Source organism: Camelina sativa, chromosome 19, assembly GCF_000633955.1.
Source record: "Camelina sativa cultivar DH55 chromosome 19, Cs, whole genome shotgun sequence".
In the NCBI taxonomy this organism is placed as follows: domain Eukaryota; kingdom Viridiplantae; phylum Streptophyta; class Magnoliopsida; order Brassicales; family Brassicaceae; genus Camelina; species Camelina sativa.
This window is the reverse complement of record NC_025703.1, coordinates 25913624-25937879: the sequence shown is the minus strand read 5'-3', so window position 1 is coordinate 25937879 and position 24256 is coordinate 25913624. Positions and strand designations below refer to the sequence as shown.

The window sequence follows — 24256 nt, the reverse complement described above, 5'->3', positions numbered from 1 at the left end:
GGCAAGGCGAAGGATGAGAGTGATGTGTGAAGGTTTTGTTTCATATATATCGCTCCTGTGGCTCAATATCAATTAGAATTATGTGAATTTATCATACTTTCTCATAGTACGTAGTGACAACACAAGAAGGTCTCATTCATTTGTTAAAAGCCTCTACCCATTGAAATCTTTTGTTGCATCACTATCATTAGTTCTAAACCTTTTCTTACATGCATACGAATGGTCTATAACCTAAACCTATTGTGCAAGAAACACTTCAAGTTCTTCTTCTCAACGAAAGATTATAGTAAAACCAATGTTGTAGTTTCACATCTAACAAGATTCAAATTCCCAAGAACCAGATTTAACCAAATAAAAGATAAACCATCAATCCATAATAAAAGTCATCATAACATAAAACATAGAAATTACTTAGAAATAAAAATCCGAAAAAAAAGATAACCACAAAACCAGAAAAAAACAAATTTAAAAAGAGACATTAATATTACATGAAACGGGATGATGATGATGCTCCAACGATAACAGAAACCAAATCCTTAAAAAGCTTTGACTTTTGTGGCATAGATTCACGTTCCTTGGCTCGCAAGACTCTCCATTTCTGATCCATCTTATTCTTCTTCGCTGTAGGAACCGCGCGCATCCCATTTGCTCTTCAGAGAATCTTCATCAACACCACGGCTTACAACTTGTCGAACCAAAGACGCATTCTCAAACCATTTTTCTCCTTCACGACTCATCACTGTTTGCTTCTCTTCTTTAGGCTTTACAGCCCGCTTACTCCTCTTTGGTTTCTCAACGGCAGATGTCAACAACTTAGAAACTTTCTGGTAGTAACAATCCGAGGTAGATGGTTCTTTAGCATTCCTCCTTTGATCCATTAATTGCTTCTTCAAACTATTCATCTTCTCTACGAATTCGTCGAAAGACTCTAAATTTGTATATTCCTTCATGAATTCGAAAGTTTCCTTCATATTAACAAAAGGATTCTTCCCTGTTAGAGCATAACAATCAAGAATACCTTGTAGCACACTGATCTCTTCATACTCCAACCTTTGGGAACACACCTTTTTCACAACCTTCTTTGATCGCTTTGCATTCACGTCTTTGTTCGCTAACAACGTCCCTTCGTTTTTCCGCTTCTTCCCAGTTAGCTGAGCTGCACCGGAACCACCACAAACCTCCTTCTTCTCGGACCGATTCGAATTCACTTTGCCCATTATCAAAGAACGTTTCAGCTTCTCTGAGAGAGAGAGAGAGAGAGAGAGATTTGGTGGATATGTAAACCCGCAAGTCACACTAGACGGTTTGTTTACTTTTTATTGGAAATGTGTATTTTGCATTTCATTAGTTATTCTTTCGGGTTTTTTTGTTAATGCTTTCTCGGTGTGGTATTGAAGTACGAATTTTGTTCCAACTTCCAACATACTTATTGTGCAATTCAGAATAGTCATGGAGTATTTTAAAACCTAATACTTTTGTTCAATATATATGAACTTTGATCAATATGAATTTTGTTCAATTATGCTTCTTGTGCAATTCAGAATAATCTTGGAGAAATTTATAACCTAATAATACAACTGTCACGACTCACGAGAGATAAATTTGGCAAATTATCTATATTATTATTTTTGAAGTACATTTTAGTTTATGCCCTTCAAGTTTTGCTTATTTAATATGTTTTATTTACAACATTAACACCTATCAATTTCCTAAAATAACATTTCGTATAAATTCAATTAATGGAACTATTTAAAACGACCTAATTTGATACGTTCATTGCCATAAATATCTTCACAACATCTATTAACCCCTACAGATTTTCCTAAAATAACATTTTGTAGAAAGTCAATTAATGCATCTATTTAAACCAACCTAATTTTAAACGTTTATTGCCATACAAAGGTTGAAAATCTATATATACATTTTTGAAGTACATTTTGGGTTCTACCCTTTAAGTTATAATTATTTACAAAGTTAATCCCTAAACTTTTCACAAAATAACAATAACTAAATATTGTCTAAAGATTATAAGATATTTTAAAATAGGAATATATTTAATCGAAAACTTATATTTGGTATGTTTTTTTCCCTAAAAACCTAAAATGGAAAACGAAATATAACTTAACATTTATTATCAACGATTAGAAGCAAATTTTAGACTAAATAAGATTTGGTTAATTATGGAAGAATTTTAATTGCATATAGTGGAATACTTCAAACAAATAAAATTGATTTTTCCACAATCAATGTTTTACCAACTATAAAGATTGTGTTTTGATTGTGATCATATAATTTCTCTAATAACAAACAAATATCAAAGATTCAAATCTTATATATTTAAAATAGTTAGATCATAAATTTTGATGTATCATTTAAACTTGACAATCAAGATACTATAGATTCTTTAATTTCTAACCTAACTAACCTAGGTAGCTGACTTCAAGCACTATAAATAATTTGTTGTATGCGCAATATGATACCATCATCGTTGTTTACCCTTTTCTTTCTTAGACGTATATCAATTTTTTTAATTAATATTTTCTTTTTCAGTGTGTTCTCTGTGTTTGCTAAGTTAACATTTCTTTCATCCTTTCATTTGTAATTATTCTTCTATATATTAAATCTCACTTAAATAAATTGATAGCTACTATGTATTTTGTGTAGCATTCCAAGTTAAGAGAGCAAGATAAGTCTAAACCGGGGAAGCCTGCAAAAGAGATTTATATAAGTAATTGGAGTGCTATAGACCACATGCATATTTTAAAAGAAAAAGGGTCTTCAAAACAAGAAAAGGCCTCTAGGATTATGAAATGAAGAGTATGTAATTGGTAAGACTCGAAATAAATTTGTATCATGATTCTTATTTTTATTTTGTTGTTTTTGATTCAATCGTCGGCGTTGACGCCGATAAGAGCTTGTCATATATATAATCTTCTTTCGTTTCCTCTGTTTATATGAATAATAAGAAAACTAAAATAATATCTACGTTTGTACGAGTTTTCAAGGCATCAATAGATCTAAAATTTTGTAAAACAATTAAATCATTGGTAATATTATGACTTAACAAGACAATAGCTTATAAATTACATATTTATGTATTTAATTCTCTTACTATTGTTCTAATAGTTAACAATCCAAACAAAATTAATTAAACAAAATAAATATAATATAATAAAATAAAATAAAATTTAAATATTATTTTTAAAAAAATTGTCCCGCGGTACACCGCTGGTTAAAATCTAGTTCTATATATAATATATCCAATGATTCAAGTTATTGACTAACGAAATTAATAGGAGAAATCAGATCTATATATAGAAATAAGGTTGTTTTCAATATTTACCAAACTAGGATTTAAATCGCGGTACACCGCGGGACTATATTTTTTAATTTTTAAATATTTAAAATACGTATATTATATTTGTTTGTTATTTTGCTGTTGTTTTATTAATTTTAAAATTATATACCTATAACTATTTATTGAATTTACGGGACAATTTTAATGTTCATATATGATTTTAAATAAAATGGTTAAGTTTTTTTGTTTTTTAATATAGATGTTACTATGTTATCTAAGTTTTGACCCGCGGTACACCGCTTGATTGTGTTTTTTATGTAGAATAATATAGAAATATGTGAGAAGTAATAGTTATTTTATGTGTTAAATGTATATAAAAATTAATATACATATTGTGGTGATCATATTTTTTTGCAATCTAAAATGTGCTAAATATATATATTTTAAATATGATAGTCATATTTGTAGAATTATTCGTTGAACAATTTTTTTTGATATAACTATTTTAAGTTTTTAACACAAAGATTTGATTTTGATTGCACGCTTTATTGTTAGCATTTACTCGTTCTCTTTGTTATCCTTGTTTAGGAAATTGGAGATATTGTTTGTTTCTATTCACGATTTTAAGCTAATATTATGTATATTTATGGCAACAAACATATTAAATTAGGTAGATTTAAATAGTTCCATTAATTGAGTTTCTACGAAATGTTATTTTAGGAAAATTGTTAGGGGTTAATGTTGTAAATAAACATATTAAATAAGCAAAACTTGAAGGGCATAAACCAAAATGTACTTCAAAAATAATAATATAGATATACATACTAGTTTGGTAAATCAGATAAATGAACGGAAATGCATTATAGGTGCACACAAAATTTTGTTAATAATTTTAAAAACTACCGAAGTATATATATACTAGATTAAGACCCGTGCTAGAGCACATGTTAAAATTCATATTATTTACATTGTAATTTTAAAAAATCCAATTGGAATTTGACATGTGACTAATTAACATTTTTAAAATTTTTAGAATTTTCTATATTAAGATATTTTTATAAACGACCAATCGCGATTAGACAACTCAATATTTAACATTTTTGAAATTATGCTAAATTTCTCTATTAAAATACTTATAAAGTGTATTTACAACGTCCCACATCAGCTAGAAAAATTTAGACAATGGCTGAGAACATTATAAATAAGACTAATATGCTTCCAACTACGAATGAATTAGCTAGAATCTTGATTTATCAGGCATCCAAATTTAAAAAATTTAAAAGTTTAAAATATTAGAATTATTGAAACTTTTAAAAAGTTCAAATATTATAAATATTTAAACTTTATAGGATGTTTACAAATATTATAAATATCTCCATAGAAAGTTTAAAATATTATAAATATTTAAATTCTTAAGTATTATTAATATTTAACTCTAAAATTTTTTAAAAAGTTCAAATATTATAAATATTTAAACTTTATGGGATGTTTAAAAATATTAGAAATATTTAAAAAATTCAATCAGATTCGATATGTCATTCATTAACATTTTTTAAATTTCTAGAATTTTCTATTAAACGACCAATTGAGAACAGACAACTCAATATTTAACATTTTTGAAGTTACGTCAAATTTTTATATTAAAAATACTTATAAATAAGTGTATTTACAACGTCCCACATCGGCTAGAACATTTTAGACAATGGTTGAAAACCATTATAAATAAGACTAATATGCTTCCAACTATGAATGAGCAGTAAACTTGATTTATCAGGCATCCAAATTTAAAAAATTTAAAAGTTTAAAATATTATAATTATTAAAACTTTTAAAAGTTCAAATATTAGAAATATTTAAACTTTATAGGATGTTTAAAAATATTATAAACACCTCCATTGAAAGTTTAAAATATTATAAATATTTAAACTCTATAAGAAATTGAAGTATTATTAATATTTAACTCTCAAAAATTTAAAACGTGTTTTTATGTATGACTTTATAGATGATTTGATATTGTTTCTATGAAATTATCTTTTGGGTCATAGGAAGAAGGATTGACATCGCAAGATAAGTTGTTTAAAATCTCATGTGGACGGCCTTAGGAGTTTTTAACTTCTCTTTTTATTTAGTATAGGCAAACATATAATTTTATTCATAATCAAAATATAATGTTATAATTTTATGTTATACTTAAACATTATACTATATAACCCAAGTTATGTATTATTTTTATAATTTTTATATTTTTTATCAGATTTGAATTTTTAAAAAAGTATAACATTAAGTATAACGTTATATTATATTTTTTAATTGAAATATAAACACAATTGATTTTTATAGTTTTTTAAAGAGGATAACATTAAGTATAACGTTATATATTTTATATTTTTTAATCATAAATTTAACTGGACGTCGAGGCGAGGCAGATCGAACATTTGAACTGGTGACGATGCTTATAGCTCTTAATTTTATTTAGTATAGATTTATGAGAATTGTATGTTTTTTCACACCCACAAAAAACAACGGTGTAACTTTTAAAACATAAAAATTTGCGTTTAAAAGAAAAGAGAAATGCATATGATCGAGTTGAATGGGACTTCTTGGAAGCGGTTATGGTTAAGTTAGGTTTTGATAGGAAATGGATCACATGGATTATGTGGTGTTTATCTTCTGTGTCGTATCAAGTCCTCCTGAATGGTCAACCTCGGGGCTCTATTAGTCCACAGAGGGGCTTACGTCAGGGGGATCCTCTGTCACCATATTTGTTTATACTTTGCACAGAGGTTTTAATAGCAAATATTAAAAAGGCTGAACGGGAAAAGAAATTAACGGGCATTACAATAGCTCGTGATTGTCCCAAAATTTCGCATTTGTTGTTTGCTGATGATAGTCTATTTTTCTGTAGAGCAGAGGCGTCCGAATGTAGAACGGTGATGGACATAATAGGTAATTACGGTAAAGCCTCGGGACAAGAGGTTAATCTGGAGAAATCTTTTATTATGTTTGGCAAGAAGATCCCGTCTGACATAAGAACGCAATTAAAATCAGTTATGGGAATTACTAAGGAAGGCGGTATGGGTTCTTATTTGGGTATCCCGGAGAGCCTTCAAGGTTCGAGAACTAAGGTTTTTAGTTATGTTAATGATCGAGTCAATGGTTGGTATGCAAAGTATTTGTCGAAGGGTGGCAAGGAAGTCATGATAAAATCGGTGGCGCTAGCTCCGCCGACCCATGTCATGTCGTGGTACAAACTGACACAAGAGTTAACGTCTAAATTAACGAGCGCTATTTCAAATTTCTGGTGGAAATCGAATGATAAGGCACGAGGTATGCATTGGATAGCTAGGGATAAAATGTGCAAAGACAAGTGTGGCAGAGGGTTGGGTTTCCGGGCTCTGGAAATTTTTTAATGATGCCATGCTGGCTAAGCAGTATTGGCGGCTAATTCATTATCCGTCTTCCTTAATGGCTCGGGTGCTGCAAGGACGATACTTTAGGAATAAACATCCTCTTATGACAAAAAACCATATTCTCCTTCTTTCGCATGGCGAAGTATTTTTTCAACTAAACACTTGGTGGAACAAGGTGCGCGGTGGGCGATAGATTCAGGATGTTCTATTTTGGTTTGGCGAGATCCGTGGTTACCGGATCTTCGGCCAAGACCAGCTAATGGTCGGGGGAGATGGTTACATCCGAATTTGATGGTTAACCATTTAATAAACCCAATTACGAAAGAATGGCATTTGCCTCTTCTTGAGGACTTTATGGATCCAGTGGATATTCAGCTTATTCGGAGTATGCCGGTTAGCAAAACTTTTAAACCGGATTGCTTAGTATGGCATTTTACTAAGTCGGGCAAGTATTCGGTCAAATCGGGATACCGGCTTGCTAGGGAGATAATTACGGAAGTTGAGTTCGGGCCGACGTGTTCGGCTCTTCGGGCACAAGCTTGGCAACTTGCAGTTCCTCCAAAGGTCTAACATTTAGGTGCATCACATCAGACACCTAAATGTCGGCCCGAAGTTGATTCTGCGCTAGAGACTATAAACCACTCTCTCTTAGAGTGTCCACGTTCACGAAGTATTTGGGAGTTGTCTTCGGTATCGCTGGTCCCGGATGGTTTTCCTTATGGTTCGATTTATTCGAATTTAGATTTTATCTATTGGCGGACGTCTTCTCAATCTGGGGTTGCAGACATAGAGTTCCGTCTACCATGGATTCTGTGGTCAATTTGGAAGGATAGAAATAAAAAAAGTTTTCCAGGGAATCGAGACAGAGCCTATTGACATTATAAATCAAGCGGTTAATGATAAAATATTTTGGGAGGAAGCCAAATCCTTTTTTGAGAGATAATTGGATTTCTCGCCAGTTTTGGAGGATAGGGAACCCCTACCTCGGTGTCAGATTGATGGATCCTGGAAAGGTTCGGATCCTTTTGAAGATCTCGGTTGGTGGTATTGTAATAATGAGGATAAGACGCTCCTCCTGGGAGCTCGTAGTCTTAGGCGCAGCCCTACCCCCTTGCACGCGGAGTTACAAGCTCTGATTTGGGCTATGGAGTCCCTTCTAGCGATTGGTGTTGACTGTCAAGCTTTTGAGACGGATTGTGCAGAGTTAGTTGCGATGGTTCAGACGCTTGATGATTGGCCCGCGTTTTCAAATCTGCTGGATGACTTTTCCTTGCTCAGATCCTCCTTCCCTTCCTTCACTCTCACCAGGATCCCTCGTGTGTCCAACGTTAGAGCAGACTGTCTTGCTCGTTCTTCGAGATCTTTAATTTCTGAAACTTCTTTTGTAAACCTTATCCTCCTGTTTGGGCAACCAATGTTGGAGTTATTTTTTAATTTAATTTAATGTTTGGTTGAAAAAAAAAAAAGATTTTTATTTTTCTTTTTCTTTTTGTCAAACAAGGTAAATTCCTTTTTAAAAAAGGAAATAAGAAAAGACATTGAAATATAAATCCTTGTTTTTCTTCTTCATATAAAGTCTTCTTAGGTTTTTGGATGCGAGAGTTGAGCAAAAAAATCTAAGCGATTAAGTTTCTTTTAGAAAAATGAGTGAGTCGATAACGGTAATGGAAGGAGTGTATTGTCTGAAAACGCGATGGATATATTGCGGGATAGCAATTTTAGCATTTGTGGTTTGGTTAACTAGGTTCACCGTCGAACTCTTGTGGTCGTCGTTATGTTCGTCCTGGTCTTCATGGAAAGAAGAATCGGTGGTGGTGGTTTTATTCTCTGCAGCACCGTTTTTGTATTTTGCCTGTTTGGTGGTGAGGTCGTTTTACGTTCCGATTCCGGTTCCGACAACTCACAACTCGGGTGATTGGTCTCCCTTGGTCGGAATTGAGATGGTAGCAATGTGCGTCATATCACACTACTCTGACACCATAGAATTGTGTATCTATGGATTCTCGTTACTGGTTGGGTTATTTGCCGTCATACAACTCTCTCTTGGCCGCCAATTGATGTCCGTGTCCAACAGGTTGTCTACGCCAATTTTGTACTGTGTTTGGTTGCGTACTTAGGTTACCAGCGACTTTTTTGGATCGCTTGTGTTTTCGTAGCAGCCTTGATCCTTGTCAATACTCTTCTTTTCCAAGGAATTCTTCGTCTTGATCATCATCTTGTAACAGGACAAAAGCAAGTTACCGTTACCCTCTCTAAATTATCCTTATCTTTGCCATAATTTAACTCGGTTTGTCTCGGTTATGCTTTATGCTTTATGCCAGCTGTGGTCCTGCGTGACCCATTTGCTTATGTACGAACCTTGTCCTATTTGGGAGAACAATCAATCAATCATTATCATCTCCTTTACTCTTGCTCTCTCTCTTATCTCACTATCTGAATCCTATCATTTCATCATCCGTGAATCTTAGTCCCTTCAAGGTGATATTCTCTTCTTAAAATCATCTTTTGGGTTGTGATTTACCTACTTTCGAACTCGCGGTGAGTTTCTGAGTGGGATTATCTTTCTATTTGGCTAAAACGTTTACATTAGTATCAGAGCTCGCAGATCCTTGGAACTAAAGAAGCTATGGCTGACGCTACTCGCTTGCAAACCATGAACAAGTAGATTGATGACCAAAAACAAGCTATGGACGAGATCAAGACACAAATTGCAGATTTGGTGAAGTCACAAACAGACCTGATGAAATCGCAAGCAGACCTGCTCAAATCTCAGTCACACATGGAAGCGATGATGTCGAAGCTGCTTTCTCAGAGCAGTGGGAAGTCCAGTCGACCTCTAGATCCGGACTTTTCTGCTTCAACAGTCATATTGTCCTCTCCTTTGACGAGTCAAAACCCTGAACCACCAGATCTCAGCGGAATGAGTCAAATGTCTGAAGGGAAGCAACCCGACGATAGCAGGAGGAAGGCACCGATTCCTAACGGTTTAGAGGGACGTCTGTCTAAGATCGGTTTCCCAGAGTTTGATGGTTCACTTTTACGAGACTGGATCTACAGAGACGAGCAGTTTTTCCATCTGGATAGTACGCCACCGGAGCATAAGGTACATATGGCATATGTGCATATGGTGGGGAAAGCGTTGCAGTGGTACCACAATTTTCTGGAAAGTCGGTTTGGGAGGTTCCCATCTTGGACCGAGTACATTATTGCGCTGTCTAGAAGATTCGCTGAGTGTTAGGCAGTCAGGGGATCTGTTCGAGGATTACTTGGAGAAATTTGAAAACGCTCTGACCAGGTTATCACTCCTAGAGCAACACGCACTCAACATCTTCCTCACGAACCTACACCATCACCTGGCTTTACATGTCCGTCAGTTCAAACCAACAACAGTAGCTGAAGCAGCTCGCCTCGCAAAGCTTCATGAATCATACCTCATACATGTAACCCAGAAACCGGTGAGAGCTCCCTTCAATCCTTACCAAAAGTCGAATAACTACTATCCCCAAAAACAACTCCCAGCCATACTACCAAACCTAGAAAACAACAAAGCACAAGCATCCAAACCCGGATACATCCCTAAATCTACCACCGAGAAGCTCCCAGAAAGTATACCTATGAGGAGATGCAGGGTAGGAGGTCTAAAGGTCTTTGTATGTTCTGTGAAGAGCCCTACACGCCTGGCCATCACTTGAAACATAAGAGATCCCAGATTTTTGTTCTGGATTGCGAAGAAGAGGAGAAAAGCGACAATGAGAAAATATCGGTTGTAAAAGTGGAGGAAATGGCAGAGGAGCTAGTCGAGAACTCGCCCAAGATCTCCATCAATGCTTTGAATGGATCCACAACATTCACTTGTATGAGATTTTTCGGCCAAAGCGGGAAAAGGAAGTTGCATATCCTTGTCGATCCATGGAGCACTCATAACTTCATAGACTTGCGGGCTGCAAGTTGGAAGAGACGAAACCCATGTCAGTCGAGGCAGAAAATGGTGTTATGACGTCAAGTCACAAGTGTTATACGTTCCCGTGGAGGGTGCAAGGTTACTCTTTCAAAGCTGAGGTCAGAACTCTCCACCTTGACTGTTGTGATCTGGTTTTGGGTGTGCAGTGGCTAGTACCATGGGGTCCTATACTGTGGGACTTTTTGATCCTGAAATGGAGTTCACCTTCAATGGGATAAAACATTCACTAAGAGGAGTCACGAAAGGAAGATGTAAACTCATTAAAGGGGGAAGCCTAAACAAGCTTATACAGCAACGACCTCAAATTGCTCTCCTGCAGTTGCAAGAAGCAGACTCGACTACATCGCAGTGGTGTGAACCAGAAGCAATGTTTAACCACATTACAGCTCGGAACAGTGAGAACTCTGACGACCCTCACCTGCAGAAGCTGTTGCAGTCCTTTGGGAGTCTGTTTGAATAACCAATGAGTTTACCACCCTTCAGGAAGGGACATGATCATCGGATCCCACTAGAAGCTGGCTCCAACCCTGTCAACCTGCGGCCATACAGGTACTCTACGTTGCAGAAGGATATCATTGACAAGATGATCCAGGAAATGCTAAGTTAGGGGATAATCCAACACAGTTCCAGCCCTTACGCCTCTCCAATTGTTCTAGTGAAGAAGAAGGACGGAACATGGCGACTTTGTGTGGACTACAGGGGGTTAAATAAGCAAACCATCAAGGATAAATACCTCATTCCTCTACTTGAAGATTTACTAGATTAGGTGGGAGGAGCAAAGTATTTCTCTAAACTGGATCTTCGAGCAGGTTTCCACCAAATCAGAATGTGTCCGAAGGATGTCTATAAGACTGCGTTCAAGACCCACGCCGGCCATTACGAGTATCTGGTAATGCCCTTTGGCCGTACTAATGCACCATGCACATTCCAAGGGCTAATGAATCAGGTATTTGAATCGGTAGCAAGAAAATTTCTGCTGGTTTTCTTTGATGATATACTGGTCTACAGTCAAACCTGGGAAGAACATTTACAACACCTTCATGAAGTGTTCACTATACTCCAGCTCCAACAACTGTACTTGAAGCCATCAAAGTGCATATTCAGTGCCACAGTGATAGAATACTTGGGTCACTTCATATCCGCAGAGGGAGTAAGCACAGATCCGGCTAAAATTAAAGTCATCGAGCAGTGGCCTGTACCCATCAATCAGAAGCAGCTCCGTAGTTTTCTGGGATTGGCCAACTACTACAGACGGTTCATACAGAGTTATGGTATTATTGCACGACCTCTCACCAATCTCTTGAAGAAGAAGGGTTTCCAATGGAATGAAGATACAGATAAAGCCTTTCAATCGCTTAAATCGGCTCTATCTACATCCCCGGTATTAGCACTACCAAACTTTGAGAAAATCTTTGTTGTAGAAACTGATGCTTCCAATACAGGCATTGGCGCTGTGCTCATGCAAGAAAACCACCACATATGCTACATCAGCAGAGCCATAGGTCCGCGACACCAATCACTATCAGTGTACGAGAAGGAGCTTATGGTAGTGGTCCATGCCGTGCAAGTCTGGCATGCTTACCTCGCACATCGACCTTTCATCGTCAAAACTGATCAGAAATCACTGAAGTTTATGGTGGAGCAGAAGGTAACTACCCCTTTCCAGCATATGTGGTTATCTAAGCTCATGGGCTACGCATTTGAGGTGCACTACAAACAAGGCAAAGACAATGTCGCTGCTGATGCTCTATCTCGGGTTACAGGCTCTCAGCTGCTGCAGATTACATTGTCCCAGGTCCATTAAGGGTTCTTTGACTCCCTGAAATTATTATGGCAAACTGATCCTCATTTGAGGAAGCTCATCTCTGAACTTCAAACAGATGCTACCTCTCATCCTAATTTCTCTTACGTGAATGAGGAGCTTCGCAGAAAAGGGAAGCTTGAAGCTCCAGATTCTCAAGTGGCTGCATGACTCTTCTACTGGGGGACATTCTGGCAGAGATGCAACACTACATCAGGTCAAGTCTCTTTTCTTTTGGCCTCGCATGAGCCTGGAGATACAAAACTAAGTCAGGAACTGCTCTATTTGTCAGAAAAACAAGTACGACCTCGCAGCAAAACCAGGTTTGCTTAATCCTTTACCCATTCCACATGGTGTATGGGAGTCTATTAGCTTCGACTTTGTGGAAGGTTTACCTACCTCCTATGGAAAACACTGCATAATGGTGGTTATTGATAGACTGAGGAAGAATGCACATTTTATAGCTCTGTCCCATCCCTATACTGCTATTGATGTTGCTCAACTCTTTCCCGACAATGTTTTCAAACTCCATGGAATGCCTAAGGATGTTGTTAGCGATAGGGATCCAACCTTTCTCAGTGAAATATGGCAAGAGTTATTCAGGGGGCAAGGAGTAGAGTTGAAATTCTCTACAACATACCAGCCACAAACTGATGGGCAAACCGTGGTAACCAACAAAACCTTGGAGACATATCTGCGTTGTATGACTGCTGAAGCTCCGCATACATGGTCTCAATGGTTGCCTCTAGCAGAGTGGTGGTACAACACGACATATCATTCCGCCATCCGCAGCACCCCCTATGAAGTTGTATATGGTCAGCCTCCTCCACTACACCTTCCTTATCTCCCTGGGGAAAGTTCTTCCATGGTTGTTGACCGCAGCTTACAGAAACGGGAAGAGGTAATTTCTATGCTCAAATTTCACCTGAATCAGGCTCAGAACCGGATGAAACAATATGCAGACTCAAGAAGATCTTTCCGAGAGTTTCAATTGGGGGACTACGTGTACCTGAAGCTACAGCCCTACATACAAAACTCACTCAAGTCCAAGAACATCCCACACAAGCTATCACCAAGGTACTATGGTCCGTTTAAGGTGACTGACAAGGTTGGAGCTGTAGCCTATAAACTTGCACTTCCCACTGCAGCGGCTATACATCATGTCTTCCATGTCAGTCAGCTGAAACTCTGTCCCAATCCTCCACCTGAACCACCAGTTTTACCTCAGTACTGTAATTCTAAAGAACCTGAACGTATCCTGGATACTAAGGTTGTCAAGCGTCGCAACAGTGCTGCTACTAAAGTTCTGGTGCAGTGGAAGGGTTCGTCTCCTGGGCAAGCAACTTGAGAGTTTTATCAAGACTTCACAGCCAAGTTCCCGCATTTTCAGCCTTGAGGACAAGTCTGTTCTCCATAGGGGAGTATTGTAACAGGACAAAAGCAAGTTACTGTTACCCTCTCTATCTTATCCTTATCTTTGCAATAATTAAACCCGGTTTGTCCCGGTTATGCTTTATGCTTTATGCCAGCTGTGGTCCTGCGTGACCTATTTGCTTATGTACGAACCTTGTCCTATTTGGGAGAACAATCAATCAATCATTATCATCTCCTTTACTCTTGCTCTCTCTCTTATCTCACTATCTGAATCCTATCATTTCATCATCCGTGAATCTCAGTCCCTTCAAGGTGATATTCTCTTCTTAAAATCATCTTTTGGGTTGTGATTTACCTACTTTTGAACTCGCGGCGAGTTTCTGAGTGGGATTATCTTTCTATTTGGCTAAAACGTTTACACATCTCAAACCCTCGGAGGAGGAGGACAGGTCGGTCTCTCGTGAGTCTCGTCTCTGATCTCAATGTTTAGGATTTCTTTTGCTTTGTTTTAATGTTTCTTATCATCTACTTGTGGATTATTAGAAAACAATATCCCTTTCCTTTTTTACGTGTCAGTTGATTTATTTTATTTTCCTAGTAATGTACTCAAACCCTATGAGAGACTTCAATCTGATCAATTGTTAATCTACTACTACTACTTGCCTACTAGTTTATCACCATTCAGACTCATCACGTCTCCAACATACAGAAAGCCAAAGAAAAAAAAAACTGTTATTTTCATTAAGAATCCATTAGAGATAAATGATCTGTTTGAGTTTATGTTCTTGCGCATAGTTTAGTTTGTCATATGCCTTTTGGTTTGAAACACAAAACTCTCTTGAAACAATTTATTTTGTACAGAAAAACAAAAATCAAATATAACTTCTTTTATACTCTGTGTGTGTCCAAGCTAAAACTAGGCTTAAACAACACATCAAAAAATCTAAATCTTTCACTTATATATCATTATGATTCCAAAACTTTCCAACATTTTTGGATTAGCAAATGTTGCAGTAACCTAACCAGCAAGCTCCATTTCAGCTTGTGGATAAACAACTATGATTCATCAATTTCACACGGGTGGAATGGCATAGGTTCCAACAACCGACCTGTGAATAGTCTCTGAGTCCAAAGTTGTTAGCATCTGTGGAATCGACATACCACCAGAGATAACGATTTCTGTTGCAAAAACAAAAGAAGATTAAATTTGAGCATTGCGATGGTTTTATTACATCTCCAGAACGTTTGAAGAGAGTTGCTAAATTAAGGCACAAGTTACCTATGCATTCCCGGACAGAGAGATTAGGTCTTATGATGTCCTTTGAGCTAATAAGGAAAATGTCTCCAAGATAAAGATGGTTGGTGGGGACATAGACACAACATAGTTCTTCTCCACCAGCACGACCTCGAAGAATCACAGTCGATGTAATGAAACCAAAAGCATATTCTCCCATATGAGGATGTCTGATAATGGCTACCTCCTTGAATGCACCTGAGCTTTGATCTGATAAAAGGAGATCAAAGGTAAGTCTTTTTAGTAATTTTTGGTATAAGAAAGATTACAAGATCTTACCTGGTGAGATTGCTCCGCTGATTTGCTTAGAAGCTGAGTAGATGTAACTGATGAGAGGCATCTTCTTGATAAACCATTCTCCGATACTGAGAACTGAAGCTCCAAGCCATGAAGACATAAATACACCAACCAGAAAAATGAATGTGATGGATGTCACAAATCCAAGACCTGTAATTTTTTTCATTAGACAGAAGAAACAAGTAATGTGACAACTCAATGCAACTGAGCTGAGAGATGAAAAGTGAAACTAACCGAACATATTGATTCCGAGATGGGTATAGATTGGGGAGAAGAACCCGTCCACGAAATGAATAAACCACCATGTGAAGTAGAATGTGACAGCAATTGGTAAGAGAATGACACTGTAACCCATGAGATCAAGAGCACAAGATTAATGTCTTAATTTCAAAAACCTATGATCAGAGTAATTAAAACAAGATTTTACCATCCGGTCATGAACTTTTTGGAGGCCCAGCTTCGGATGACTTTGTAAATCGCCTGTATTGTAGATACAAACATTGAATAACTTAACATACAAGTAACTTACAAGCTCTAGGTCAAAAAACTTGTAGAACACATTTCACAATGTTTGATTGAATTCAGATGTTTAAAAGTTGGCGAAAAAGATGAATCCTATGTAATGTTTGTTTCTGTTAAAAAAAAAGAAACAGGAGAGGGAGAGAGAGAGAAACCTCTCTCCCGGCAACGTGGATCGGAGAAGCGAGAGGAGACGGCGGAACAGACAAAACGACGTCGCGAGGTGAAGCTCCGGATTTATGCATCGGGATCAATCGCTCCAGATCTCTCTCCCTCGGTTCCATCTCTCTCTATATATGAAATGAATGGATTCTTCGGTCTCCGATCTCTCTTCTTCTCCGGCGTGAGTGAGAGCAGAGCAACGAACTGCCTTCGCCAAAGAAGAGCATGCATTTGCTGATGGACTCTAAAGCCCATATACTTTAATCACTTGTTACTGGGCCTTCTAAAGCCCGTATGGTATTAGGCTGTCATTCATCTGACGTGGCGTTTCGTTGACCGTTGAGGGCACGTTGAGAGAGACTTGTCGACTTCTATAATGTAATTTTTTATCAACGTTTTTCAAATTCTATATTAGACAATTTGGCACGTTGGGGACTTGAGGGCAACATTTTTTTCAAATTCTTTAGCCAAATTGTATAATACGAGTCTTCTTCCATTTTCGTGTGTTACGAGTTCGTGGTGAGTTAGTGACGGAGAGATGTGGCGGTGCCTTCGAGTAGCGTCGTCCAGGAGATCGGAATCTAACGGCGCTTTCGTCACTTCTCAACTCTCCAGATTCTTCTCGACTCCTTCGGTACGACGACGTTGTTCTGAATAACTCTGATTTCGTTTTGTCTTTTGAGGTTTCTCATCATCATCATTTCATTGGTTGACTTATTTCTTGCTTTGTTTGAAATTGGGTAGCGTCAATGAGTTGGTTCTGTTTTGATTTATGTGATCATAATGGAATATGTTTTTTATGTGTAATAATAAATTTTTAGTTTGATATGTCACATCACCTAATTCTGATTCAAATTTTGTGGCTAATTTAAGACAGGGGATAGATCATCGTATACGATCGTTGATCATACCTATGATGCGGTTGTTGTAGGAGCTGGTGGTGCTGGGCTTAGAGCAGCAATAGGATTATCAGAACATGGTTTTAACACAGCTTGTATCACCAAGCTTTTCCCAACTCGTTCTCATACAGTTGCAGCTCAGGTACCTAGATTTCTTTAATCTAGTCATTAAGCTTAATATAACTTTGAATTTATTGTTGATTAAATTATGACATTATTTGTTGAAGGGAGGTATAAATGCTGCCTTGGGTAATATGACTGAAGATGACTGGAGATGGCATATGTATGATACTGTCAAAGGAAGTGACTGGTTAGGTATGCATGCTGATGATTTTTTTTGTTTTGCTTAATCTTGAATTGTCTTCTATAGTGTTGTAACATGTTAATGTGCAATGTAGCATTTATATGGCTTTTTTTTTTATTATTATACAAGTTACTTATTTCTGCAAGTTTCTATATTTAGATGTAACTTGTGTTTTTTTTTTTTTTGGTTCTGTAGGTGATCAAGATGCAATTCAGTATATGTGCAGGGAAGCTCCAAAAGCTGTGATTGAGCTTGAGAATTACGGATTGCCATTTTCTAGAACAGAAGATGGTAAAATATATCAACGAGCTTTTGGTGGCCAGAGTCTTGATTTTGGAACAGGTTCATAAATCTTCCACTATTCTTATTTTACGGGGGAGATTGTTTAATTGCAACCTTTTCATCATTGTTCTTTACTTCTGTGATTTATTTAGGTGGTCAAGCATATCGTTGCGCATGTGCAGCTGACCGCACCGGGCATGCTCTGTTACATACTCTATATGGACAAGCAATGAAACACAACACTCAATTCTTTGTGGAATACTTTGCCTTGGATTTGATAATGAACAGTGATGGTAAGTACTAATTAAGAAGGTTTATTATTAAGAGTATGTATGATCTATCATGTTGCAGTATTGATATACTAAGAAGGTTTATGAGCAGGAACCTGTCAAGGAGTCATTGCACTGAACATGGAAGATGGAACTTTACATCGTTTCCATGCTGGTTCTACAATTTTAGCTACCGGGGTAAAGCAAAACTGTTTCTTGAAATGTATATTTTCCTGGATTTATGAAACATACAGTAACTAATCATTATCCATAAAATGACCTCAGGGATACGGAAGAGCTTATTTTTCTGCAACTTCAGCACATACATGCACAGGAGATGGAAACGCTATGGTTGCACGGGCCGGGCTACCGCTGCAGGACTTGGAGTTTGTTCAGTTTCATCCGACTGGTATATATGGAGCTGGATGTCTAATCACAGAAGGTATGTGTTTCTTCCTGCATTGATCAAAACAGAGGATTTAGACAAAATATATTCGTTTTAAATGTGTCAGATTTGAACGTATAGGAGCTAGAGGTGAAGGTGGGATTCTTAGAAACAGTGAAGGAGAGAAATTCATGGACAGGTATGCTCCCACGGCTAGAGATCTTGCTTCAAGAGATGTTGTTTCAAGATCAATGACTATGGAAATCCGAGAAGGACGTGGTGCAGGTAGTAATAATATAGATCACTCACTTGTGACACATATATATATAAGATATCAGCTTGAGGATATGTAACTTTGTTCTTTAACAGGACCTATGAAGGATCATACATACCTTCACTTAAACCATCTACCACCAGAGGTTCTTAAAGAAAGGCTTCCTGGCATATCTGAGACTGCGGCTATTTTTGCGGGTGTTGATGTTACAAGAGAGCCAATTCCTGTATTGCCTACTGTGCATTATAATATGGGTGGTATTCCCACAAACTACCATGGAGAGGTAAATGAGAAGATTGAACAATTTTAGTGTTAGAACAATATGTTCAGTACTTGAATTACTTACTTTTGGAAGATTTTCAGGTTGTTACCGTTAGAGGTGATGATACAGACGCTATAGTTCCTGGACTAATGGCTGCAGGAGAAGCAGCTTGTGCATCGGTTCATGGCGCTAATAGACTTGGCGCAAATTCACTTCTTGACATTGTTGTTTTTGGGAGAGCTTGTGCAAACAGAGTTGCAGAGATTCAAAAACCTGGTGAGCGACGCAATACATATATTTCCATCTCTTTAGTTTGACACATGTTAGTGTTTCTGAATTCTTATGTTGTTAAATTTAGGCGAGAAACTGAGACCTCTAGAGAAGGATGCGGGTGAGAAGAGTATCGAATGGTTGGACCGAATGAGAAACTCAAATGGTTCGCTTCCAACTTCTAAAATCCGTTTAAACATGCAACGAGTAATGCAAAACAATGCTGCTGTCTTCCGTACACAAGAAACACTAGAAGAAGGTAAAGAAAAAACTTTACCTTATGATAGGGTCTAATGAATATATACAGTATTATCTAAAAACTACATTTTTGATTTCTTTTTGGGTATGATGATCATAGGTTGTGATTTGATCGATAAGACGTGGGACAGTTTTGGTGATGTCAAAGTGACAGATCGGAGTTTGATATGGTGAGAGAGAGAGAGTCGTTTAAACGTACGTTAAAAAAATGTCTTTAGGCTTATTGATTATTTAAGTTGTGTAATTGGAAACTTTACATGTTAGGAACTCGGATTTGATTGAAACTATGGAGTTGGAGAATCTTTTGGTTAATGCATGCATAACAATGCATTCTGCTGAGGCTAGAAAGGAGAGTCGAGGAGCACATGCTCGTGAGGATTTCACGGTTAGTTCTTATATATGTTCCTTAGATTGACAACAAATTTGCCTTAGTCGAAATGTGGATAACTGAGAGAATTGTGGTATGGTTGTTTTGCAGAAACGAGACGATGCAAATTGGATGAAGCACACATTGGGGTAAAATTTCTCTTTTATATCTCTTTTGAAGCCATAATAGGTTAATCATAAACCCAAAAGCATAGTTATGTTTCCATAGGTAGAGAAGTAGAAGTGTTAGTAAAATGCTTTATGAAAAAATCTCAAATCAATTAAGGAGCGTTTTTGTTTATATATATGTTGAAGGTATTGGGAAGAAGGGAATGTGAAACTGGAGTACAGACCAGTGCACATGAATACATTGGATGATGAGGTTGATACTTTTCCACCTAAAGCTCGTGTTTACTGAAGACATCGTGGTGGGTTTATAATAAGAAACAATAACAATGGTTATTGTGAAAAATATTGGTTGTCTTACGAGAATTACTATTATCCTTTTTTTTTCTTTCAAGAAAGCTCTTATTCGTAACAACGTGTGAATTCGTAACAAATGCCACTCCTAACATAACTCAAATTCACACACTATATATAGACACACTGAAGCAAACACTCCACAGCACTGAGAAGGTCTTCAAACTTCTAATTCTTAAGTCAAAAGGCCACAATGTTACACAGCCCAATAAACTTCTAATTTTTTCCATAAAGCAAACGGCCTTAGCTTTAAAGGATAATAATGATCCGAAAGGTACGTAATGATCCACGCAGTCGAATCTGAACCGTTAATACGCTATCTAAGATTTTTAATCTGGACCGTCCATCCTTTCTAACCCTATAAATAAACAGAGACGATTCATTTTGAGTGGTTATCTCATCACCGCCTCCATTTCTAAAAGCGTCTCTTGCTTCCTTCGTTCGTCATCGTTTCTCTCAGATCTCGCTGCGATGGAGACGACTCCGATCCTTACCGCTTCTAATTGTAGTAGAGATCCTCCCGATCTGCAAATCCGTGCGGTGTTCTGAGCGAGATCTGATGGTTGACGACGGATCTGACTCAGATCTGGTTTTTTCTATTGGTAAATTTCATCTCCTTTCACCGGTAGCTTCTCTTTATGTCTGTTATTATTGGAATTATGGTTATGTAATCGCGAGTATTGTTAATTGATGATCAGATCTGGCCATGAATCGTCCTTTATGGCTTCGTCAGATGTGAGATCTGTGAATTAGTCACGTTGAGGCGCAGAGATCTGGGATACAAGGAGAGGAATCTGTTGCATAACCTAGCGATACCAGGTCGTGTGTTTGTTTGGATTGAAGTGAGTTTAGGGTGTATAAGATGTGTTTGTGGATAGGTATGGTATCCTGGATTGCATCTTTGTCATCCGACCTTTGTCATGTTAGGTGCGCTTGCATGGCAGGTCAAAAACTGTTAGCTCAATAAAAGATTTGTTTTGTGGGTTTTGGAGAAGAGATCGCACGGGTTATTGTTTTTTTTCCCGGGATCTCTTCTCCTCTGTGTGTCTTGCCTCTGCTCTCTCTCTCGTTCCATCTCTCTCTTTTTCATTTACATGCTCATAGAAGCTTAAAAAATCGATCATAAGCAGAGACTATTACTTAATCGGAGCCGTGGGCGATACCATGTCTTCTTGCACAACACTACCAAGTCAAATCAGGTACTCGTATATTAATTTGGATACTCAATTATCATCTTAGTGTACTCAGTATTTGGAAGAACAAATCTTGATCTGAATTAGTTGTAGTTTGCACATATTTACATCATGGTTGACCGGAATTGCAATATCATAATTTGTCATTGTCTAATCTTACAGTATCGTATTATATAATTGTCAATCGTCAAATATAACATCACATAGTTGTGATAGCGTAAAGTCTACTTCTGAATGATTTGGAACTAAGATTTGAGGAATATGTAGTCCCCTTCGGTAGCTTCCTTGTGTAAGTGTGTAAGTTAGAAGATGTGAAAGCCTTGTAGAATACTAGTATTTGCACAAGATTGTGTGTATCTGTAACCACCCACTCCCTGTAGAAGTATGAAGAACGTGGATTTTTTTTGATGTTTCTTGTGTACTAATCAGCTACTCTATTTACAATCGAAGAATGTGTTACGTTTAAAGTTCCATCTATTAAGATTTATATTCATTTTATATTTCTTTTTATATTTTTCCGACTTAGAAATTTTTTTATCCCTTTGTAGTATTTATGAAATCGCACTGTTAATTTAGTTTATGAATTTTATAAGCGAACATTTTCCAAATTATTTTAAAGCAAGTTACTTTAATTTGGAAATTGCATTTAAAGTAGAGAAGATAGTTTAGTCTTAGCTTTTCAAACATTGGGAGAATTTCAGTGTTTGGGCCCATGGGTGAAGGTTGTTTTTGATAGATAGATATGTAAGTTCAAAATGGTAGAGCGCTCGTTTTCTTATGGACGAGAGGTTGGTGGTTCGAATCCACCCAGTTCTAAGTTGATCCATCTTTTAAACTTGAGTATAAATGATGTTTTCTCTTCGCCTTTTCTACTGATAGTTCAATTATGCCTCATTTGGATTAGGTTATTGTACATTTTCTCGGGTTGAGTTAATTTCCAAGTTTGAAATTTACGTGATTCCCCTATTCAGTTCTTCCGGAGCTAATCTGATGAGCTCAGTTGAAACAACTATGTTTTATTCCTCTCATGATCCACAATATTGTCCCACACTGATCTCTGAAAGATGTACTATTGCCTTAACGTGACACAATGACCACCATAGTGGGATTTTAGGATTAGTGGAGATGGATTTTGATTTTGACGGTAACTTGGTTTTATGTCCAATTTGATTTTTGAATGTGTCACATTACAATGCTAGGTGACTGTTGAAGTCGAAGATATTGATGTTTCTTGCTGGAGAAGGAGAACATGTCATATAAGATGAATGATAAAATGCGGTGATTTTTTTATTTACCTTTCTTGAAATCTTGTACATATTTTTTACTTCTGTAACTAATTCAACTCGTAAATTTAAAACGTGACTTCATATACCATCTTTTTAATTTTTTTTTTGTTCTTGATAACGTGACATATTCTACTGAACAATGATCACGTATCAAATGCCAAGTCAACTTATAAAAATAATCCAACGTAAACAGTAAACTGCTACAAGCTGTACGCGATAATCCATTTGGTTCACTTAAATTCCATTGTTTCCATTCAAGATCCAGTGCCTAACTCTTCCTACCTTTTGGAGTCAAAGAAAAAATCTCTTTACTTTTTCTCTTCAATCTTTCTATATATGCAAGTTCATCAGATTTTGTGAATCCGATGAAAGTTGTATAACTAAGACAATAACTTTTTTAACCCAAATTATTGAATTCTTGCTTCGGAACTCCTGAAAAAAAAAATGAAGAATTATTCATATTTTGGCTTTCCGCTCGGATTTTTATATTGTAAAATTAGGGATAAAATGGATTCTTAAACCAAATCGAGTTCGCCCTAGCCTCTCTTTTCTCTCTGACACAACCACCGAGATCTGTTCCCCCGGCAGCATCGAGCCTAATCGGCGTCGCTGGGACTTGGTTTCTTCCTCTCCACGGCTTCCTCTCCCCCTGTAGTCTACTCGTCTCTAGTTTCAGATCTATCGGCGGCCTGTCGAGATTCCAGATCTCGTCTTCGCCTTTGCAACAGCTTCAACCACCTGCTCCGACTCCGTATCTGGGTACTCCTCTCGGTGAATCCATCACATCGAGTTCCCACCCCGTGTTCCTGCTCGAGAGATCCATCAGTGTTCCTATAAGCCCGGTCCTCGTCCATCTCACCACCCCATTAAGCCGTCAAATTTATCACCTTACCGCTCCTTGGATCCAAATCCTCTCACTAAGTTCTTTGCTTGGCTGCAGTTGGACGGAAGCTCTGTTTTGACGCCGGCACTGGTGAAACTTTTGACAAAGAAAACCTCCTCCTTGGTGACCTCTGCTTCTCTCTCGAGAACTCTTTGTACCAAGTTATTTCTCCACTCTTATTCTCAAACCCTGGAAGATAGTTTAGGGTGGATAAACTATAAGTCATCCTTGACCTGGAAAAGCCTTAGAATCGCTAGTTTTAATCTCTTAGCAAGCCCATATCGTGTAATGTCTTTGTATCCTGCTTGGTCAAGACGAGTTTCACTCGATAGCAGATCCCTAGATATCTCGATTGTGTTTGAATCTCCCTTGCGTCAAGACCAATTAAAGAGCTTGTTTTGGATTCTTGCAATGCTGTTCATTGATAATGTTTCTGACCTGCCAATCGGTTTATCCCTATTGCTTGCTCTCCCTGATCTCCTAGCATACATACTACCAATAGCTCCACTGTTTCATTGTCAACTTGTAACCAGGTCTAGTCTGAATTCCACTCTTCCCTTGTCTAGTCAATGGTTGGTTAGTTTAAGAATACCACTAGTCCGAAGACTGCTAGTGAACCTTAACCATCAACTGCTGCTAGTTTGGTCCAAGAGTCTTTTAAGAACCCTGTTACTTGAATCGCTTAAGGATGACCCCCTAGAAGGAGATAGTTTGTTGAAGATTGGCATTA

At 37.3% G+C, this 24256-nt stretch overlaps 3 protein-coding genes and 1 long non-coding RNA gene across 4 annotated transcripts; 2 read left to right on the top strand and 2 right to left on the bottom strand.

The window, feature by feature from the left end:
* LOC104768213 (probable transcription factor At4g00232) lies at window positions 609-1247 on the bottom strand. Its single transcript, XM_010492137.1, has one exon. It carries the CDS (start codon window positions 1215-1217, stop codon window positions 609-611), a length of 609 nt encoding a protein of 202 aa, XP_010490439.1. The 5' UTR covers window positions 1218-1247.
* Window positions 14744-16318, bottom strand: LOC104767202 (protein LIKE COV 3-like). Its single transcript, XM_010491248.2, has 6 exons — window positions 16109-16318; window positions 15862-15914; window positions 15669-15778; window positions 15417-15584; window positions 15123-15347; window positions 14744-15022 (listed from the first exon to the last, which is right to left on the bottom strand). The coding sequence occupies exons 1-6, from the start codon at window positions 16235-16237 to the stop codon at window positions 14916-14918; spliced, it is 792 nt and encodes a 263-aa protein (XP_010489550.1). The 5' UTR covers window positions 16238-16318; the 3' UTR covers window positions 14744-14915.
* On the top strand, window positions 16615-20107 carry LOC104767201 (succinate dehydrogenase [ubiquinone] flavoprotein subunit 2, mitochondrial). Its single transcript, XM_010491246.2, has 15 exons — window positions 16615-16749; window positions 16989-17156; window positions 17242-17329; window positions 17514-17660; window positions 17753-17893; window positions 17982-18067; window positions 18155-18311; window positions 18396-18539; window positions 18624-18811; window positions 18892-19066; window positions 19149-19319; window positions 19419-19488; window positions 19583-19703; window positions 19797-19834; window positions 20000-20107. Exons 1-15 carry the CDS (start codon window positions 16654-16656, stop codon window positions 20100-20102), a joined length of 1893 nt encoding a protein of 630 aa, XP_010489548.1. The 5' UTR covers window positions 16615-16653; the 3' UTR covers window positions 20103-20107.
* On the top strand, window positions 20540-22731 carry LOC104767200. Its single transcript, XR_764209.2, has 2 exons — window positions 20540-20766; window positions 20863-22731. It is a non-coding gene; the product is annotated as an uncharacterized LOC104767200 (long non-coding RNA).

Excerpts from the sequence above, each read along its gene's own strand:
- LOC104768213 (XM_010492137.1), bottom strand. The coding sequence starts at position 1,217 with ATGGGCAAAGTGAATTCGAATCGGTCCGAGAAGAAGGAGGTTTGTGGT.
- LOC104767202 (XM_010491248.2), bottom strand. The coding sequence starts at position 16,237 with ATGGAACCGAGGGAGAGAGATCTGGAGCGATTGATCCCGATGCATAAA. Across the intron at positions 15,585-15,668 it reads TCTCGGAATCAATATGTTCG|GTCTTGGATTTGTGACATCC; the intron begins GTTAGTTTCACT and ends AAAAAATTACAG. Across the intron at positions 15,023-15,122 it reads CTCTGTCCGGGAATGCATAG|AAATCGTTATCTCTGGTGGT; the intron begins GTAACTTGTGCC and ends TTTTTGCAACAG.
- LOC104767201 (XM_010491246.2), top strand. The coding sequence starts at position 16,654 with ATGTGGCGGTGCCTTCGAGTAGCGTCGTCCAGGAGATCGGAATCTAAC. Across the intron at positions 16,750-16,988 it reads GATTCTTCTCGACTCCTTCG|ACAGGGGATAGATCATCGTA; the intron begins GTACGACGACGT and ends GGCTAATTTAAG. Across the intron at positions 19,489-19,582 it reads ACAGATCGGAGTTTGATATG|GAACTCGGATTTGATTGAAA; the intron begins GTGAGAGAGAGA and ends TTTACATGTTAG.